General features: G+C 41.4%; 1 protein-coding gene across 3 annotated transcripts in view; it reads left to right on the forward strand.

Annotated features, from left to right (window-relative positions):
* The first annotated feature begins 1,212 nt into the window (after positions 1-1,212).
* SNCA (synuclein alpha) overlaps positions 1,213-19,929 on the forward strand; it is a 64,816-nt gene continuing 46,099 nt past the window's right edge. The window contains exons 1-4 of one of the 3 annotated variants that reach the window (XM_041412097.1): positions 1,213-1,381; positions 2,854-2,999; positions 8,517-8,558; positions 16,223-16,368. In XM_041412097.1, the coding sequence (XP_041268031.1) occupies positions 2,879-2,999; positions 8,517-8,558; positions 16,223-16,368 (309 nt within the window). In that variant the 5' untranslated portion in view covers positions 1,213-1,381; positions 2,854-2,878. Of the gene's footprint in view, positions 1,382-1,408; positions 1,601-2,524; positions 2,610-2,853; positions 3,000-8,516; positions 8,559-16,222; positions 16,369-19,929 lie in introns of those variants that run through there. The other 2 variants (XM_041412098.1, XM_041412099.1) reach the window with 2 other exon arrangements.

Here is a 19,929-nt window from a genome sequence, read left to right on the forward strand (position 1 = left end):
ACATCTAGCTGATACACTACTAACTATGAATGTGCTGCATAGGATGAATGAGGTGAGGTACCTTATGTAATTTAATTTCTGGGGGGGTTTTTAGGCTTTCTTGAGAGCAGAATTATGAGAAAATCATTTATTTGTAAATGCATATGTATTACCAGTCTGAACATTCTTACACAAAGAAGTAAAATCTGTTGCCTAATGCTTGGTTGATTAAAACTACTAGTACAATGAAGCAGAAGAAAGTTTACCAAACAATACAGAAATATTACAAAGAAACCTCACAAGAGGAAGATCCTGCACTACATGTCCAGCATGAGAACAAAACCAGGGATGCATCAGCTGTCTGCAAGGGATGATGGATGCAAGATGTTCCTTGCAGCTCACAACCTTGTATCTCATCTATGCCATGTTCTGTTTCTCCTTTTGGAGTGCAATAAACCCCAAGCTGTTTCTGTAAGTCTTGCAGGATTTGAATTGATGTACTCAAGCTGAAGGTCCATCTGTTCTAGTGCCTTGTCTCCTACTGGTCTTGGCTTTTCATGCTTAAATTCTGTGACCAAAATAGAGAAGTTTGATAGGTTTCCCTTTCTGGGGAGAAAGTGACTTCTCTTCCCGAGTTTAAGATTCAGGTGGCAGTGGCCATGGATTGTGTGGTGGAGGATGCCAGCAGCGGTATAAGGGTTGGGCAAGTCTGGCCCTACTGCTCTTCATTTGGGATGAAAATTCTTCTGTGTGTGCAATAGAATTAAGACTCGTATTACACCTGCAAGAGCACCACCTCCCGTGCTTAAAATTAGCTGGGATCATGAATCTTCGGAGAACAATGATACTGAACTGCAGGGTTGAAGATTGGGAAGTAGATGAAAAAGAATTAGAAGGTGGGGGAGATTCTCTAAGGCTATGGTGAAGTGACTCAGGGCTGTGCCGCATCAAGAGCTTCCGAACACTTCTAAGATGAGGTGCTCCAGCCTTTGGAGGGAGTGGTGACTGTGCGGAGTCCCAGGGGGACCAAGTCGCCTGGCACACCTTCTACCCTCGCTTCTCCCTTGGTCTGCGTCCAACAAACAGGTGCTCCGAGTTAATCACGCCTCCCACCTCCCCGCCACGAAGGACGCGATAGGGTGGGCGCAGGGGGCCGGGCGGGGGGCGCATTCTCAACCGGGAGCAGAGCCTGCGCTCCTCCTTCCCGCGGCGCATCCTCCCGCCCCCCGCCCTCGCCTCTCGCCGGCACTCGCCGCCTGCGGGACTGCCGCCGGGGTGGTGCCAGCAGCGCCGGCCGGGATGTGCTGAGCAGGGGCCGCTCCGCGCCTCGGCCGCCGCCCGCCGCAGCCCGCGCCGCCGCCGCTCGGAACGGGTCGCTCGCCGGTGGCGGAGGAGCCCGGCGGTGAGTGCGGGCAGGGCGGGGCGGGGCGCGCGTGTGTCTGCATAGAATTATAGGTGTGTGTCTCTAACAGCAAAGGCAGCTAGATAGCGATATCCTGTTGAACGTTCCCGTGTGGGCGCGGGCAGGGAGGAGAAGCCGGGCGCCGTGTCCGCCGTGTGGCGGCGGCGTGCCCGCGGAGCCCCTGGGTGCCCATATGGTCGCGCCGCTCTGCTTGCCTCGGTAGGTGCCTCGCTGTGTGCATGCATTTATATGTTTGTGTATGTATACCTACATATGAGCCCACATATTCATGGGCGCGACGCCCTGCTCCCTCCCTCCTCCCTCTGCAGGAGCCCGTGTGGGATTCGATCCACACCCGCGGTCCCCAGGTGCCCCCGCACCTGGTCGCGGGGCTGGCCCGGGGACGAGCCTTGGGACCCAGCCGGTGGAGGAGCCGGAGGGTCCCGCGGGCCGGTCCTGCCTCCCCGGGGATGTGTGTGTAAGGCACGGACCCCCCGGCCACCCCCGGGGCGGCAGGAACCGTGGGCAGCTGGGCTGGAGCACAAACGCTGCCGTTCTTCGCACGCCCGTCACGAGTTAGTGGAAAGCTGCGACAGCCCAGATGCCTTCCTAGACATCCATTCCTCCTACTCAGCCTCTGGCAAAGACGAGAAGATAACAGGCAGCACTTCTGTCTGTGTGGGTGGAGGAAGAGAAAGGAGTACTGATAATGGATTTGTTGAAGGGATGCTGATTCTGGGTTTTAATTACTGTTCCGGTGGTTTCAGTGTTGCACTGGATTGTATTGCTGCCAGAGGACTCTCTTGGTAGCTTTAGTGCAGTGCTTTTTAAATCCTGTGTTCTTGCTTTTGCTTTTTAGTAAAATATTTTCTCAGTTGTGATACGTGCAAGGAACCCATTCAGGAAAACTCGGTTTCCAAAACGATGTGGACTGTGTGTAAAATGCTGGACTAATGGAACTGCAGAATTTTTTATTTCCTCCAATCCTGAGTTTAATGGCATTTTCTTACAAATGAATGTTTGTAATTTATGGGAGGTTTTGGTTTATGTTTTTTGGTTTTCAGTTTGGTCCGTTTGTTTGGTTTTTTAAGTTGATGTTGTTTATTTAAGTTGCCTTTTTTCTCTGGATAAGAGGTGGAGTATCATCAAATCACAGGACTAAATCTTGCATTCAGCACATAAACAGAGCTGTCCTTTGGGAGAAATGATGCCTTGATAGGCAAGGAAGGTACTTATATCAATGGAACCATCTTCCAATCAGAACTGCATTAATGGCAACCTCTCCATGGGATTCTGTGAAAATAGGATATCTGTTTCATATAGCTACACAATTTGGGCGTAAAAAATAATAGCATTTTAAAGTAACTGTGATCCCATTCAGTTAGAATATTTTTTTCTCCTTTCTGGGATAAAAAGCTGAAAAAACCTTACTGAAAGCGTGTACTGTGTTGTTTTTTGTTTTTTTTTCCTAGGGCTCTGTGAAGAGACTCTTCAGCCATGGATGTGTTCATGAAAGGGCTTTCCAAGGCAAAGGAGGGAGTCGTAGCAGCAGCAGAAAAAACCAAGCAGGGTGTGGCAGAGGCAGCAGGAAAGACGAAAGAGGGAGTCCTCTATGTGGGTAGGTGGGCAGCAGAGAGCACTCTGCTGATTGGTGCACCCCAACATGCACAGCTGGATCCTCATCAGACCCATTCTTCTGCAACAAAATATGTAATTGCTCACAGGAGACCATTGCAAAAGAAACAAGAGGAAATTTGTGCCTTCCTGAGCTCAGGTTCTTTGAAGCCAAGTGCCTTACAGTGCAGGTCATTGGATGGCACTCCATGCAAGAAGTTTGCCAGATCAAGGCCAAAGGGGTGTTTGGTACAGTAAAAATAAATATGAAAAAATGTAAAAGCTGGAGGTGAAGGTAGCTTCACGACATTCTACAGAGTATGGGGGCTTGAACAGCATTTCAGGAGAAGACGCTTGAGAGGTTAGCTCAGGAGTGGAGTAGTAAACATGCCAACTGCTTGGTATGTTGATAGTAACATCTTGTATGGAAAAGTGTGATCTTCTGAAATTAATTTCATGTTCTGTAATTACTATTGCAAATTGATGTCAAATATTTTCCACGACATCTCAAGGAAGAGCCTGTACAGTTAATGAGATAGGGCAGGTAGATCCCAAGGTAGCAAAGCAGTTGTTAGTGTCTCATTCCAGGCCAAACAAGTCTTGCATAGAGCCTGGGATAAAATTATTTTCAAATCCCTGAGTGGTACTTTCATGCAGGATAGTCATCTTCATTTAGCAAGCATTGGGCTTTAGAAGAGTGTCTTGCAAATGCTGTCATGAAAAATTCACAGAAAAACAATCTGCCAAGACTATGAGTAAGTGGTTATTTATAAAAAAATGATTATGGATCTGTTTCTCTTATTCATCAAATAAAGCTAGTCTATAAAAGAATGGTAGGGGAAAAGATAGCCTTTTCTGTAGGTCATTTCTGTTCGTTTTGTAGCAGGTCAGTTCTGTAATGAGCGCTGTGTGTACGGAGGGAGATGTGCTCACATAACAGAAGTTAAACAGAGCTGAAAACCAGAGGCATTTCTTTTCAATGGGAGTACTGAGGTCTCTGGTATTCCAGTGCCTTTTTTGGATTCCCTCTTGCAGGCTACTGCCAGTCTGTAAGAAATTATTTCTGCTCCAAATAGTGTGGACTACTCATTTGGAATATACTTCCCTCCCTTTTAAGCCATAGCAAAGCTCAGTGCTCTTGCCAACAGGGATGGCAGTCATTTTGAGCACTAATTGTAGGATGAATCTATTTTAAAATGAGCATCTGCTCATTTTCAAGACAGAAAAATAGATGTTCTTCCACTGTATATTGTGCTTGATGTTGGAGTTATTTTCCGGAGGAAGGACTTTCTTTTATTTTGTTTTCTTGTAGTCCTGGCCATGCTTCTGGGGTCATTGATTTCTTTGTATTGGAAACCTGCATTGTGTGCTAAATTAATCTTGGTTTCTGACCTGTTCTCCAGACCATAATAACATTTGAACCTAGTTCTGTTCCCAAAGGCAACAGATTTCCTGTTGTCTTCAGAGACGCTTTTGCTGAGGTTGAACTTTGGAGGGCAGGTTTGCTATTTTTTGCAAGAATTTTAAGAAATAACTGGGGACTGCAGAATCTTGAGCTGTGGTAAGGACCTGTGTGTAGTAATGTGACTGTAATAATGGTGGAGGATCCTTCTCCAACCCGGTGCCTCCTTTTCAGGAGGCACGGGCTGTGTGCACAGTTTGTTGTGCAGGCAAAAGAGCCTTTGGTTGGAAGCTGTCTCCAGAAGCCCTGGCAGCTTGTGTCCAGCTGTGTGCTTGTCCGTACAGGCAGGATGTTTCAACAAGTTGAGATAGGGAAAGTAGGAGCTGGGTGTTTCTCTGTCTGCTTCCCAAGCACACAGTAGAGGTGTATCTTCCCCTGTGCAGCATTAGCTGAGGCCAGCATGATAATCTTTTGTTCTGCAGGCTGATAATGCCTGCAGTGCAAAACGTGGTGAAGCCCCTTTATGAGCAGAGGAGAGGAGCAGCAAAATTCATTAGAGCTCATGGAGATTTCTCACTCCCTTTTGGTTTTTCAGATTTGAGATTCACAGCCAGATTTTATACTGTGAAAGCTGCCTGACATCTTGCAAAAACAGAACGAAACAACACTGGGCTGAGTGGGACCTGTTAATCATTTTCAGTTTCATAACATTCAGCCTCCAATTGCTAGTGGAGATTAACAAGATGCAGAGTCTTTGGTCCAGATTACCAAGGTGATGTGGCTTCCCACTGAAATCAGTGCAATTTAAGTAAATGTGGAAAGCATCTGGACCTTTCTGTCCAAGCTGCTCTTAACTATTATGTGAAAGACTATAACCTAATTCTGCCTGGGAAGAGTTGTATTAACAACAGCTGCTGTTTGGGATGAAATGTGGTCATTGTAATTCTTTTATTCTTGTTTTGGTTTTAGCTTTTTTTTTTTTTTTGAGCAAGGAAAATTTCACTTAGCAAAGGGCGAAACATAGAGCTATGTAGGAGAGCAGTGTATTGGAGGATTGAGGTTTGGTTTTTCTCCCCTGTCCATGCTAAAGTCTCTGCTTCTCTCAGTCCACTGTCTGGCCTCCTTTTAAGTATTCAAGTATTTAAGTATTCAATACAGTCTACAATGTTTTTTTATGCTTTCAAGTATTGGGGGTTCTTTGCCCCTTAAATTTCTCTGCCAATGGGCTTCAGCATTGGCCAACTAAAATTGGTGGTTCTCTCAAGCTATTCAAGCACAGCATCAGGACCTTTCTTGATGTCCCAAAATGGCCTGGTCATTGTTTAGAAAGAAGGACTGAGGCTCAGCAATCCTGTGTGTGCTGTAGATCTAAAACTGCATCTTTCTGTAGCCTTCAAGAGCTTTTAGTGTGAAGCAGAGAGGAAGTGAGCGGCAGTACTTAATCCCCACTCACTTTGAAGCCAGGAACTGAGTAAGAAGGATATGTTCACACACTCTTGGCAATGCAGTCTTCATGATGTCTGCTGAGCTTCTGTGTGCTTCCAGGGAGCTCCGGTTTTTGCGCAGTTGACTCTTGAGTGCATGTTTGGTGCTCAAGAATGGAAGTTTCGAGTCTGGTTGTTTTTGGTGTGTCATAAGCTCACAGCTCATCAGCCACTCTGCTGTTTATTAGCAGCAGAGTGGCTGATGGTTGTTTACTACTCCCTTTGCTAGCACGTGGGTTTTGGTGTGTCATAAGCTCACAGAACAAGGGAATAGTTTATTAGCAGCAGAGTGGCTGATGGTTGTTTACTACTCCCTTTGCTGGCACGTGGACTTGGAGTAGAGCAGAGCAGTCATGACCTATTTGGCAAAGCCATCCAAATTGCTCCACTCCTTTTTCATCATGTTTCTTATTTTCCTTTAGTGGTAGAAAAGCCAGCAGAGTCATTGAGGGATTTGTGGTTGGTCTGGTGGAATAATGGCTTCAGGACTTGGAAGCAAGTGTTTTCCTTAAACATCGATTGCCCCTTCCTCTAATTTGCATTTGTCTCCCAGTCTGTAACCAGCACTGACTAAGAAATGTCTTAGTAGTAGTCTGTTGGTCTCTCAAATAGTCCAGAAATGGGTATGTTCGCAAACTGTTGATGCATTCCTTCATTCTGGCACAGTGGCAGCCATGATAATAAATTGTGAAGCAACTCTATGGTATTTTTTATAATTGGAAAAAAACCAAAAAGTGAGTTTAGTGTTCTCCCTCCCCTCACACAGATGTCTGCTATAGCTAGGAAAAGTAGCATTACCACGTACTGCTGTGGTTCTTGGTTTAGGTTAGAGTCATGTTCCTTGGTCTTGATATGGAAGCTACTCTGATTATTCTGTTCCCCGTGTTATGAAGGCTACAACGAGCCAGGCTATTGCTAAATTGGGAATGCCAGGGTGAAAGACAGCTAGTTTATCCTGGAACCAGCGCGGTCAACCAGCTTTCCTTCATGGCTAGCCAGAAGTCGTCCTACCGAATTTAGCTGTTGTTATTTATAGGCCTGTTCTGGCAGATCCTAATGTGCTTCTAGATGCTGTTGTAGCTGCCATGGCAGGAACAGCTGCTTGCATGCAAGTGTGCAGCAGTGGGGCAAGTGCTCTTGAGCTCTAACATATGCTGTGGGGTCTGGAACACCAACCAGCTGGTTGTTTGCCAATTAATGGATCTGGCTATACATACTCCTGTTCCATATGGGTCTGTGAGCTGAGCTTTTTTAAAGAAAAGTCTGTCTTCCACTAAAGAGACCAGCATTTCTGTGTGAGTTGTGGTTATACCAACGTTGTCTGGGCAAGTAAAGTACGAATTGACTTGGAATAGGTCCCTCTGGAGATGTGTGCATTGCAGGTCCTCAGGGAGCTCTGTCATACCATCCATCCCTTTCTGGCTTTAGGGAACTGGGTACTTGCTAATTCACAGGTTTCCATGTCTTTAATGGCTCGGCTTGCAGACAGTCTGTTCAAAAACATGCACAAGATATTGACCAGGTCTAACAGTGCCTTTAAAAGCATGTGCTCAATATTAAGTATTCCAACAGACACACTGTAAGCCTGCAGGGGTGTTTAGTTGCTGGAAGTCAGTAGAACCATAATCTGCTTGAATTCCAGGATGTGCTTTGCTTCTTCAGGTCTCATGGTGCTACAAAACTGAGAGCCAAAACAAGTCCTTAGGTGTGAACAGTTTGTGTATACAGAAACTTTTGATTGTTCAATGGTAAATATTTTTCAGTGAGAGAAAGCAGACCTTTTTTGAAGATCAAATTGGAATAAAGAGGTGAAAAAGACTTCAGCTGTTTAACCTCATCACTAGCTAAAGGAACATTTTGTTTTACTTCATGCAGTATTTTTTTCCGTTGTCTTTATGACAGATTATTATTCTACTTTTGCCCATGGGTAAGAGAGCCTTTTCAATCTTGTAATCAATCTAATAGTGCCAAAACTACCTGGCTAAAGTTGCATAAATTTGCACTAGTAGCAAGTGGGACATATTGATGAATGAGCTTATATTGTGTTTTTGTGTTTAATTGTATTATTACAAAGAATTTTAGACAAAAAGTTGCTTTTTTTTTCCTAATATTTTCCTGCTCATGCATTTTCTTCTGTTAGAAATGTAAAGTCAGAAGTATAAATTATAATGTCTCAAATACTGAACGACAGCAAAAAAATTGCATTACAAATAAGGTCATTTCTGTGTTGTAAGAAAAATAAAATGTCATCCTATCTCTGGCAGACTAGGTAAGATGATTAACTGGGAGCCATAAACTCTGTTAATTGCACATTGTTAAGCATCATAGTCCACAGATGGATACTAATCTCTGAAATGTAGCCAAATTATGGAACCTGACAAGGGCAACTAGAGGGCTGGTAAGGAAAAAGACATCCAGTTATGATTTAAACAGCAGTATGTGCTAATTAGTTTAAAGAACAGTTGTTCTGTACTGCTGGCTTTGCCTCTTCCCTTATACTGAATGTCTTAATAACCTTGGAAAATATTGTGTGCAATGGTATGCAGTTTACATGTTAATCCCTCTTTATCATCTCTCTAGTCTTTACCAGTACTTAAGAATATGCATCTTCAACCTAGTATTTTTCTTTGTTTAGGTTCCAGGACCAAGGAGGGAGTTGTTCATGGTGTTACAACAGGTGAGATAATTACCTCTTGATTTCAGCTTCTTTGCTTCGTGAGATTAACCAGCCATTTAGCTGTTAAAAAGTGAGTTTTTTTGAGAGCACTATAATTTATGAAAGATGGAAAAACATAGGAAAATTGAGATATCTGATTGGGTGGAAAGACTGAATGGAAATGGCTTAAAGGAAAGAAACAAATTTCAGAGTTTTGATTTGAATTTGTCACAGTTATGAGTGTTTTGATTTTTTTTTTTTTTTAAACTAATATCTCAGTAGAAAGAGCACTTTCAGACTTGGAATTTAATGCCAGGCATGTATCTTCACAATAGCATTTCTACAGCAAGAAAGAGTAAATTTACATTTTAAATTGATTTTCAGGGATCATTTTAGGTATGAACTGTAACCAGTAACCAATAATTTGTTTTAAGGAGCAGAATGAATGGATGTCTTTGATATCTACAGAGTGCAGAAAAGCCTTAGTTGACCATAGGGCATTGAATAAAATGTATAATTTTCTGCTGTAGAACGTGGGAGTTCTGAATATGAGAAGAGACTGTATGGTCAATAAATTTGTTTTTCCCCTAACAAATTCAGAAAGAAATAAGATAGTAGAAAAGGATTTCTTTTTCCTCATTGTACAGCCAGTCTCTCATTCAGCTCACGTGTCAGTGTATCATTGTGCTCACAAGGCAAAGGATAAACAGTGGTAAGTAAACAAATGTCAGCACTTAATACACAACCCACATAAATGGTTGAAAAGTCAGTCAAGAGTATTTGCAGTAACAAAACAGAACAGAATATCCAGGATAGCCCTTCAGAGCTTAGGCTGAGTGTCGCCCTGATTTTGTAAGACTTTGTTAAGCCTTCTGATGTTTACATTCTTTCAACAAACTTTCTCACACACAGTTCTGTAAATAACCTACGTTTTGCATTCTTTCATGGAGGTGGAGAGAATTGATGGACCCTTGGTCTGTCCAGTGGCATTGGAGAGGTGGCACTGTCACCCTCCAATCCACTGTCACCTTTGGAAAACTATAAATGTTGGAGTCAGAAAATAAAGTTCTTCTTTTTTGTTCCCCTTGAGAGCAGCAGTGTCTGTGTCATCATTTCGTATCTTATCACAACAGCTGAGCATGTGTGCTGTTGTTACGAGATTTGAAATCTCAACTCATTAGACCTCAATTAAGAGAAATATTCAGAGGGATCATTGCTATGACCAGTAGAGGATTGCAGTAGAATGAGATTTGGGACTTGTATATCCAATATCATCACAGATGTGGGAGCAGCAACTGCCAGCACTAGGAAGCAAGTTAATAGAGGTGACATTCACCAAGCTGGGATCTGCTGGAATCTAAGTCAAGGGCATTTGCACACGTATGAAATACGCTGAAGCACTGGGATTCTAGTGCACTACCTCAGTGGGGGACTTCCCTTCTTCATAGTGAAAGAAACTACTGATCTCAAATGCTGTGCCTCTCTTTATGTGATTGCAATATATTTAATTAGGCAGGAAATTTTCAGTGGGTGAATAGAATTTTTAATTGGTTTTAAAATACCTTAAATTTTCTTCTGGAAGGTACAAAACAGGCTGTAAAGCCAAACATAAGGGAGGCACACCTGTTATGTGCTGTGCCTGTGAATAGAAAATTTGGACAAATTACTGCTGATTTTAGGCAAAACAGTAGCTGCTCCTCCTAGGAAACAGGTGATACAAAGTGAAACACCCAAAACTTGGGAATAACTGGTTCTGTGCTGCCGTTTGCCACCTTCTGTCCTTTCAAGCTGTTTGAGATGTTTGGCTGTTGCATGAAAATGGAAAATGAACAGGGGGTGAACAGGTTGATCTGTGACAGTGAGAAGACTTCAGGCAAAATCTAGAGGTCATGGCTTCCAAAATGAAACAGTATGGACAACTTGCTAGTGTAAGAACAGAGCAAGCATTTTAAGAATAAAAAAATAATAGCAAGCCTATAAATACTTCTTCTGACAAGAAGAGAAGGTAGATAAAAACAGACATGCGTTTGCTGTAGTGATTCTGTGAGGTGTAACATTAAGACAGAGATGCTAGTGAAGTTGATGTAGAAATCAAATCCATTTAAATCAATGCTGTTAAAGTTGATGTGACAAAAATGCCTTTTAAGTTGCTTGTAAAGACCTACTTGTCTCTTTTAATATGGCTGGGGGTTCACAAGCTGTGCTGGTCTTATGATATTAACTCCCTAGTGCATCATGTCAAACCTGAGGTGACATAAACACTTTGTTATGTAAATAAAAATGGCTTGAGAGGTTGGAGACAGATACAAACTAGAATCACAGATCAAAATGAGTGTTCACAGTTTTGCAGTCAGTCTTTTCTTAATGCCTGAATTCCAAAATCTTGATAGCTTTGCTGTCTGAAAAAGTTGTGGTTTAGGCCCTATGCTGGTGAAATGACACACCCTGAAGAGCTAAAAACCTAATTGCATTCTTCAGTCAGTTAATTTCCAAACCCAGGATTACTAGACTGAGGTGTTTCTTGCTTTAAATGTGACCTGATTGTACCAGGTTTATTGACATCAAGACAGTGAAATGAGGATTCCAGGCTGTGTTTCATTGGAATATGGTAAGTGTGTTATTTTTCAGGTCACCTTTTCTCTGAACTGCTGATAAAAGCAGCTTTGCTTATTGGTTTTATGGGGTCTATGCCCTGTGTTTAGACTCCGAATTGAAATATCTCCTGGCCTTTGATTGTAAATGCATAATTCACCCATCTCATTTACCTCCCAGAAATGAACAGTATCAAAGGTGAAATATTTGCAGTCCATCTGCAGATATTCTAAATAAAGCAGTATTTGTAAATAAGTCAAAGAAAAAAGCTTAGCTCTTCAATCATGTGAGTGAAGACACAATATTGATAGTAGTAAACCATAGTCGAGTGTTTTGCTTAATTCTTTATTTATTCCAGATCATTCTTGTTCTTCTTTATGTTCTTAGTCATTGGTTTTCCTGCTTTTTAACTCCTCAGGTATCCTACAGAAAATTCCATAAATTAAAGAACCACCATATTTATGGCATCTTTGTAAATGAATTCTTCAAGCACTTATGACAAACTTACTGTTTGAAATACATACTCAAAAGTATATTTGGTACAATAAGAGTAAGTTCATAAATTCAGGGAAATTCTGAGGTTTGAATCTACTTTTATTGTTCAAGGTTAAAAGTAACTAGTTATAATTCTGAATTGCTCTAGAGGCTCTACAGTGATACTGTATGCCTGTACTAAGTAGCGCAAAGACCACCTCAATGCTAATACTTTTTGCACAGTGCTATTGTCAGTATTAGAAATTAAACTCACCCTTGGTGTGGTCATTGTACACTGTCCCAGGGTCATTTAATGGAACGGACAGTCTCTGCATAGATAAAAGAAGTAAGCAGGCCATAGCACAGCAAAGCTCTGCAGAAGCTGATTTCCTCTGGTTGTCAGCACTGTGATGCAAAGCAAATATCAACTTTACAAAGACTTAATGGTTTAAGGTCATTAAGCAACCTGGTATTCAGATAAATTTACTAAGCTGGGATCAATGCCCTGCATTCTGAACTGATTTGTTTGTGAACACTTAATGCTTTCCCCATTACTACTTAGTGTAAGCAATAAAATAAATGAGACTGGAAACTTAGTTTGGTAAGTTTTTCTTCTAGTTTAAGTTCTCCTGTTGTGGGGTTTTCAGAGCTCTAGGGTCACCAGGCTGGATCTCATTATCAGAGTCACTCTGGTAATGATGTTGATGTCTAGTTATTCCTTAGAGACAGGAAAGAAGATTCTCTCCCTACTATGATTGCTTTTGCCAAACTGTGCTATTTATATAGTTTGCTCAGTTTATCTTCATGGCTCTGACTTCTGAAGCAGTGTGTGAGAGATCTTCCATGGTAGCTCCTGTGTCAGCTTTCTTGTGCTGTGTCTGTGTGCTGCTTTTGGCTGGCATGGAGGTAATTTTCTTCATAGTACCTGGGATGGGGCTGTCTGGGATTTGTTCTGGAGCCCATGTTGATAATATAGGGATGTTGTAGTTACTGCTGGGCAGGGCTTGCACATGGAAGCATCTCCTGCTTCTCACCTCACCCCACCAGTGAGAATGCTGCGGGTTCACAAGGAATGGGGGGAAGACACGGCCAGGACAGCTGACCCCAGATGCCCAGAAGGATATTCCACACCATATGGCTTCATACTGAGCAGTATAACTGTTGGGGAAGGTTGGTGAGGGTCATCTGCTTGGGGACTGGCTGGGCATTAGTTGGTTGGTGGTGAACAATTGTTTGAATTTGCATTATCTGTGGGATTTATATATTTTTCTTTGTTTTCCTTTTTATTATATTTTTTATTACTATTATGATTGTATTTCAATTGAACCATACTTATCCCTTGAGTTTTTCTTACTTTTACCCTTCCAATACTCTTCTTCCCCATCCTGCTGGAGGAAGAAGGGAATGAGCAGCTGTGTGGTGCTTAGTTTCTAGCTGGGGTTAAACCATGGCTGTCTGAAATAGAAGCAGTCTTAAATACACTGCTTTTGTTACTACTTTTATCAGTATCTCATTGTGCCAGTAACAGTGTTAGTGGCCTGATTCTTTCCTTTTCATCTGAATTTGTATCTTCTAGGCCTTTCCTAGGATAATGTGTTGCTCGGAGGAGGAAATGTACTTGAGACAGTGCCTTCCCAAAATCCTGTAGTAGTGGGAACAGCAGCCATAGGATAGTTGCTGTTGGTAGGTGGTTGTACCTGCTGTGACAACATAGTGTAAGAAATGTGGGAGTAATCATGGCATTGAGAGTCGGGTGGTTTATGCTGCAGCATCCCCAGTGCACTCAGTTCCACTCTGTTTCTTGGTGCTTTGAGGTGAAGGTGCTTTAAGACCTTGAGATGATGAAACTAATGAATGTCACACCTGTGACAGTCAACACAGTGCAACCATGCTTTAGCATTTTATCAGAAAGGATGAGTCTGCTCAAGGCTGACTGACCCCTTGTCAGCATCAAGCCTACTGAATTTGTACTCTCCCAAATTTGCCCTGAACCAGGCCAGTACTTTACATCTTCTGCCGTTCAGTGTTTTTTTTTTTGGAAAGGGAAGTTTTCAAAATAATGTGTGGCACTTCCATTAAAAAAAAAAAAAAAAAAAAAAAAAAAAAAAAAAAAAAAAAAAAAAAAAAAAAAAAAAAAAAGGGAAATGAAAGGACCCTGAATTATAGAATCAAACCCAGTGGTTTGGTTTGGAAAAGACCTTAAAGATTATCTGATTCTAACCTCTTTACATGGGCAGAAATGCCTTCTGCTAAACCAGGTTGCTCATGGCCTCCTGGCCTTGAGCACTTCCAGGGATGGGACATTCACCGCTTCTTCTGGGCAACCTGTTCAGTGCTTCACCACCCTCCCAGTAAAGAATTCCTTCCATTTGTAAACTTAGCCTCTTTTAGTTTGAAGTAATCTACTCCTGCCCTGTCCCACCATGATCACAGGATCCTGTCTACCTTTCTTATAGGGTTTTAGGTACTGGAAGGCCACAATTAATATCTCACCAGCTCTATCTGTCTTCATAGGAGGGACACTCCATCCCTCTTGGTGGTGTCCCCCCTGGACTCACTCCATCAGGTTCAGGTCTGTCCTGCGGGGGCCTCAGAGCTGATGCAGCCCTGCTGGTGGGGTCCCAGCTGAGCAGCGGGCCAGAATCCCCTCCCTGGGATTGCTGGTTATCCTGCTTTGGATGCACCCCAGGATCTCTCCCAGAAAATGAGTGAGACAGAGGAGAAATAAAAAGCAGTACTGAAATGTACCCAAAACATATCTTAATTTTTAAAATTTAAATATTTATTGGAAAATTGGATTTTGATTCTGTTTTTATGAGATGCTACTCTATTTTTTTTAGAATTTTTTGCATCACCTGTGGGATTTATATGGAACAGCATGAATAAGTTTGTGTCATAACATCAACCAATTTCTTTCTGAAAGACTCCAAGCACAAGCAGGTCTCACTAGGCTTTGCAAGACATAGCATGTTATGAGGGCACACATTTGAAGATATGTGTTTGGAAGAACCTAGTGGAAAACTCCTTATATAAATTTCATGATCATTAAATGGGGCATCTTAACAGATGTCTTTTTGCACTTGCTAGCATTAAGTCAAACCTTCCCTGAGGGCAACATTTGCTTTTCAACAAAACCCACTTTTGATTATCTTTGGGGTGACCTCCCCCCCTAAAAAAGCATGGCAATAGAGTAGTGGATGTATACATTGACATTTCTCATGAACTTTTAGGTTATTAGCATGTATAGTGTGGGAGATATTTGAAACAGACTTTTTCTGTTTCTAATTTCAGACAATGTTTTTCTACTCTGTAATGAAAACTCCTGGTCATAAGAGAGAATAATTAGTTACTAACTTTTCCCTTTAAATTAGCTAGAATGAGCATTAAATTATCTGCCTCCATTTTCAGTCAGCAGATATTTATAATGTGGGTCTTTAATAAAAATTGCGTATTAGTCATGTTTAGCTTTCTAGCTTTTTCCTAATTTTTGCTATTTGTTATCAGTCATAGTAATACATGCTGCCTGTCCTTTGATATGGACAACTGATGCCCTTTATGTAAGGAATTAAAGAAATGTAATTTATCCACAGAAAGTCTAATGTTCATATGTGCTTCCCAAAAAAACCTCAGAGATCGTGGCCTAACTTTGAAGCAGAATCCATCTCGTGCTTGTAAAGGATGCAGATGAAGCTATGAATACATTTTATGGATCAGATGGGATTTAGCCTGAAGGAAAGTATAGGATTTGTTAGAATGGCAAAGATATATGATGGATGTTTTTGAAAAATATTCCCTTGTTTAGAGGAATACATGTGTGTTTTGCTAAAAACATGGGTATGTAACTTGGAGGCATGAAGGCATTCCATCCCTTTTCGTAGAGCAGTTTCACTGTAGTTCAGGCTGCTGTCAGAAAGAGCCCTTGGGGATGAATGAGCAGAAAAACCCCAGTGATATTGTGAAAGGTAGAATGGCAACTGCTGATGTATATGTAGGCTAAATGAGTTGTTGTTTCCCTGGGGTTTGGAAGTTAGCTATTAATCCAGTTTGCTTTGACATTCAGTCTTTTTATAAATTAGTATATTATGTATCAGCTTTGGGGCAAAAATCTCAAGGGGGTCAGATAAAAGGTTCCGTTTGAAATGCTCTGGTTGAGCATTGATAGATCTACTTTTTAATGAAATAGATCTTAGAAAATAAAAAAGGAATAATCAACATTTTTTGAGTCTAATGCAAAAAATCATGTGTTCCATGCCTTGTATCATGCAGTTTGGTGGACTTATTGGAATGCATTTCTAAGCTAGGATATATTATACAGTGAGATGGGCATAATAAGAGCACCTAAATAATGACTTTACTTCCCTAAAGTGCAGTTAGACATGAATGAAAATGTCAGATATCTTTCACATGAAAGAAATTGAGCCCCAGCTGAGGTTTATTTTTGCCTCTGCTGCTCTAGCGTTACCAGATGGATAGTTTAATTTCTTAAGATCCACTCGGGGTACAGAAAATGTAATGGTCTTATGGCTTTCCATGATGTTGGGCTGTCAGTGATGAATTCTCTGACAAACTTACAGCTCCCAGAGGCATCATGTGTTTTTCCATCTTCTGCTTCTCCTCAGTGGCTGAGAAGACCAAAGAGCAGGTGTCCAATGTTGGGGGAGCTGTGGTGACAGGAGTGACGGCGGTGGCGCAGAAGACGGTGGAAGGAGCAGGGAACATCGCTGCAGCCACTGGCTTGGTGAAGAAGGACCAATTGGCCAAACAGGTTGGTTTATTTACAGTCTTTTCCAGGTGAAGTGAGCAGTGAGGGGCTCATGAGCTGAGAGGCAGATGGAATGCTTTCTGTCTCTTGGTTGTATGAATGCAGGATTAATTGTGTTGTGCCAAACAAACAGGAAAGATGTCTGTTGCTTATAGCTTGTGTTTTGAGTGAATTGCAGGATCTGGGAACTTGAGTAGGATTAGGCATGGAACTTCATTAATCTGAAGTGTTTTAGTTAATTTGGATCATGTTTTAAAGTGTGATCTAGTGGTAGTTCTGAACTAGGGGGCCTCTAGCGGAGACCAGCTGCTGTAGGATAGCTGTTTTGTTTTGTGGAAATATAACTGGTTTTCCCACTAATTTGGGATTGAAAAGCAAACTGCTAGTGCTGAAAGGTCAAACAGCAAATTTCAGGTTTAACAGCACAAGTTGTATCCTCTCTAGTTGTAAGAGAGGAGGGTTTGTGTACCAATCCACTGACTGGTTAGACACGTTGCATCTAAAGTAAGGACCTATCTGGAGAGTCACTGTCTTCCATTAATACAGTGACACTATCTCAAAAATGCCTCTAAATAGCCTCAATTATGCAGATCAACATTGCTCTAGGTCATCCTATAAAACACTGTAGGTATTTTTATTCATACACTGTAGTTAATATTCTTCCATTAACACTAGGTGAAAAGTGACCCCAGCCGGCAGGAACAATGCTTTCCAAAATGTGTGGAGTGGTTTTTTTAGGAGACAAAAATAACTCAGAAGTGACAAATGCCTCCTTCTGTGCTGTTTTCTGTATGAACATTTGAGAGTTAGACAAAAATAGGATTAGGAAGAGTATTTAATATTTACACAAAAATATGGCTGTCATGGAATTGAGCATGAAGTTCTATTGTGTATCTTATTTGCAGTTAGTATCCAGAGGAGCTGTAAAAATTGAATCCTTAAAAACTGGAGTATTTTTATCTGTGTTGAAGTATAGTCCTGTCTGTCTGACAAATCCTATTGATGCTTTACTATGGGGAGCAGAAAGGGCTATTACCTTGTGGTAGGTATTCATTTCACTGTGGTGGATTGTCTTGGAAACATCTCACAAGCAGTTTTATTTGCTTTCAAATCAATATTCCTGGAGGATTTTTTTAGTCCTCTTCTTTTTCAGCTATAAGTAACATGGTGCTTTTGATGTGGTCATGGATCTTTTAAGAGCTGTGTGGGAAGATTTGCAAAATGGAGAATCTAATGACCTGCCAGGGGATACATGAATATGGCATGGTCACAGTAGTCTCTGCGCTTAGTTTCTGCTAAAGCTCTTGTGTGGTTTTATGCTGAGCATATTCTTTTCTGTTCACAGCTCTTGAAACTCAGTGTAATAAGGATCATCACTGCTGTAATGCACAATTACCCCCTTTAGTATTGACCATAACTAATGCCTTTTTATCTCTCTCTATAGGGAGAGATCCCTGTAATTATAAAGTATAAAGCAAATGTCTGCTGACTTTCATTTAAATCTGTTCTCTGTATTGTAAAGATTAAATATAAGTCACGATGGCTGTGACAGAATAAAATCACATCTGTGGAATGAAAGAACATCCATAATGTACATGCATATTATTTCTATTAATAGCAACATTATTCTGAACTGGTGTCTTCTGTAGATATGCAAAATCATTCATTTGAGGCTTGATAAAGATATTTTTAGACTGAGATTCTCAGTCATCTGTGCAGTATGGCCATGTAGCTGATGAGTATCTGAGGCTCCTCCTGGACTGCCTTGCACATCTGTCTTTTACTGGTTCTGCGAGGGATGAGTAGCCATTTCAAAAAGGTTAATATCAACACTGATATGCCATTATTTTAAAACCCGGTGGGTTTGCATTCTTTTGCAGCTGAGGCACATGAGATAGATTTTGCTTGGATTTTCTAGGTAAACTGACAGTTTGGTAGGGCAGGTGTGGGCATCCAGAGTAGCAGTGGGACATTGAAGGAAGCAGGGTGAGTCTTTCTGAGAAAACAGAAGGTGCCAACCAGGCATTCAAAGTATCAATGTAACTTTGTGCCATTTGTCTCTCCCTGTAAGGTTACGTGTGTTAAGGCTGCTTGCCTGTGTGACAGCCTGCAGTCTTGTGTGGTAACTGGCATTTTTCTTGCACCGTGATGGAAGTTTGGTTTTGACTTTCAACTCATTAAAAACACTATTTTTTTAAAACCTGTGGGTACAATTATGCAGAGGAAATAAGTAACAAATTCTTGGTAAAATTCTTTCTTGACAAGTTTCTCCAAGCTGGCCTAGTGCATCCTTAAAAGCTGGTGTGCTTTGGAGCATGAAGCACAAGCTGAAGCAGCCAAGTGAGGCCAGGCTGGAGGGGTGCTGTGACACCCCACTGCCACCCACCTGCCCGGCAGCTGGTGGAGTGACAGCTGAGACAGTGACAGACAGGGATGACTTGAGAGTGCCCATCTGAGGCTGCCTGGGTGATTTCTGCTCTGGCAGAAGCTTACTGCTAAACACAGACAGGGTAGTGGTGGTTAGTAGGCTCAAATTAATTACAAAAGGGCTGATGTACTGCAAGCAGTATTTCACTGAATGACAAAACATTCACTGTCTGCCTCCGTGTGTTTTATTTCTGTGTGTAGTGTATTTTCTAAATTAGTTTTTAAAAACTAAAAATTATTGGTAGTTGCCTTTAATGCAGAGATGAACATGAATGTTCTATTTGCAAGTCAGCCTGAATGTACAGATACAAATTGAGGGTGGTGGGGGAGTACCAGCAAGCAAGTATCTAGTATATAATATTTTGAAAACAAACTATGGAGTAAAACACTTGTTTTCAGATAGTTAATTAACAAATTGAAGTTCTTAACCTCACTGAATCCATGTCATTTGGTTCCCTGGCATCTCAAGAATAAACAGTTGCCAACTTCTATGTTTTCCATGCTGAGTAATTTTATTTTTACTGTTCTAGCACCAAAATTCCCAGTCAAGCTGAAATGTCAAGCTTCTTTGAGTACCCTATGATGCTGTAGTCATATGGATTTCATGTGCTGGAAATTGAAACGTAAATAGAACAGGTCTTGTCCCTAAGATTTTTTGGTTCTGTATGGATCATGTTTGGTATCTCTATGTGCTAAATCCTTTTTTTTAAATAATGTCTTTTAATTTAACACATTTGTAGTAAATAGCACTGAAAATACAAAACTGCAGTAGCAGGTAACAAGTAGGTAGGAAATAGACTTCCTGAGCAGGCAATGCAACTCTTTGGTTTAATTGTGAAGCTTTCAGTGAAAAAGTCTGTGTCAAGACTGACAATTTAGGCTTTCGGTCTTTTCTTCCATAGAAAATAGGAATTAAGCAGGAGCCCTTGCTAATTGTATTTAATGTGAAAATAGAGAGTAAAAGCAGTGGCAAGTTAGCTGTATTTCCCCTCCCACCCCCTGCATTTCCTGGCACTCCTTAGAAAACAGTGTCATGACATAAACATTCAGTGCAGTGGAACCTGCAGATGCTGAGTATTTATTGTCTTACTACTTTTTTTTTCTAGAACAGCTAATCTTGTGAACCACCAAAATTTT

Source organism: Onychostruthus taczanowskii, unplaced genomic scaffold, assembly GCF_017590055.1.
Source record: "Onychostruthus taczanowskii isolate IOZ18803 unplaced genomic scaffold, ASM1759005v1 scaffold38, whole genome shotgun sequence".
NCBI classification, from domain to species: Eukaryota; Metazoa; Chordata; class Aves; order Passeriformes; family Passeridae; genus Onychostruthus; species Onychostruthus taczanowskii.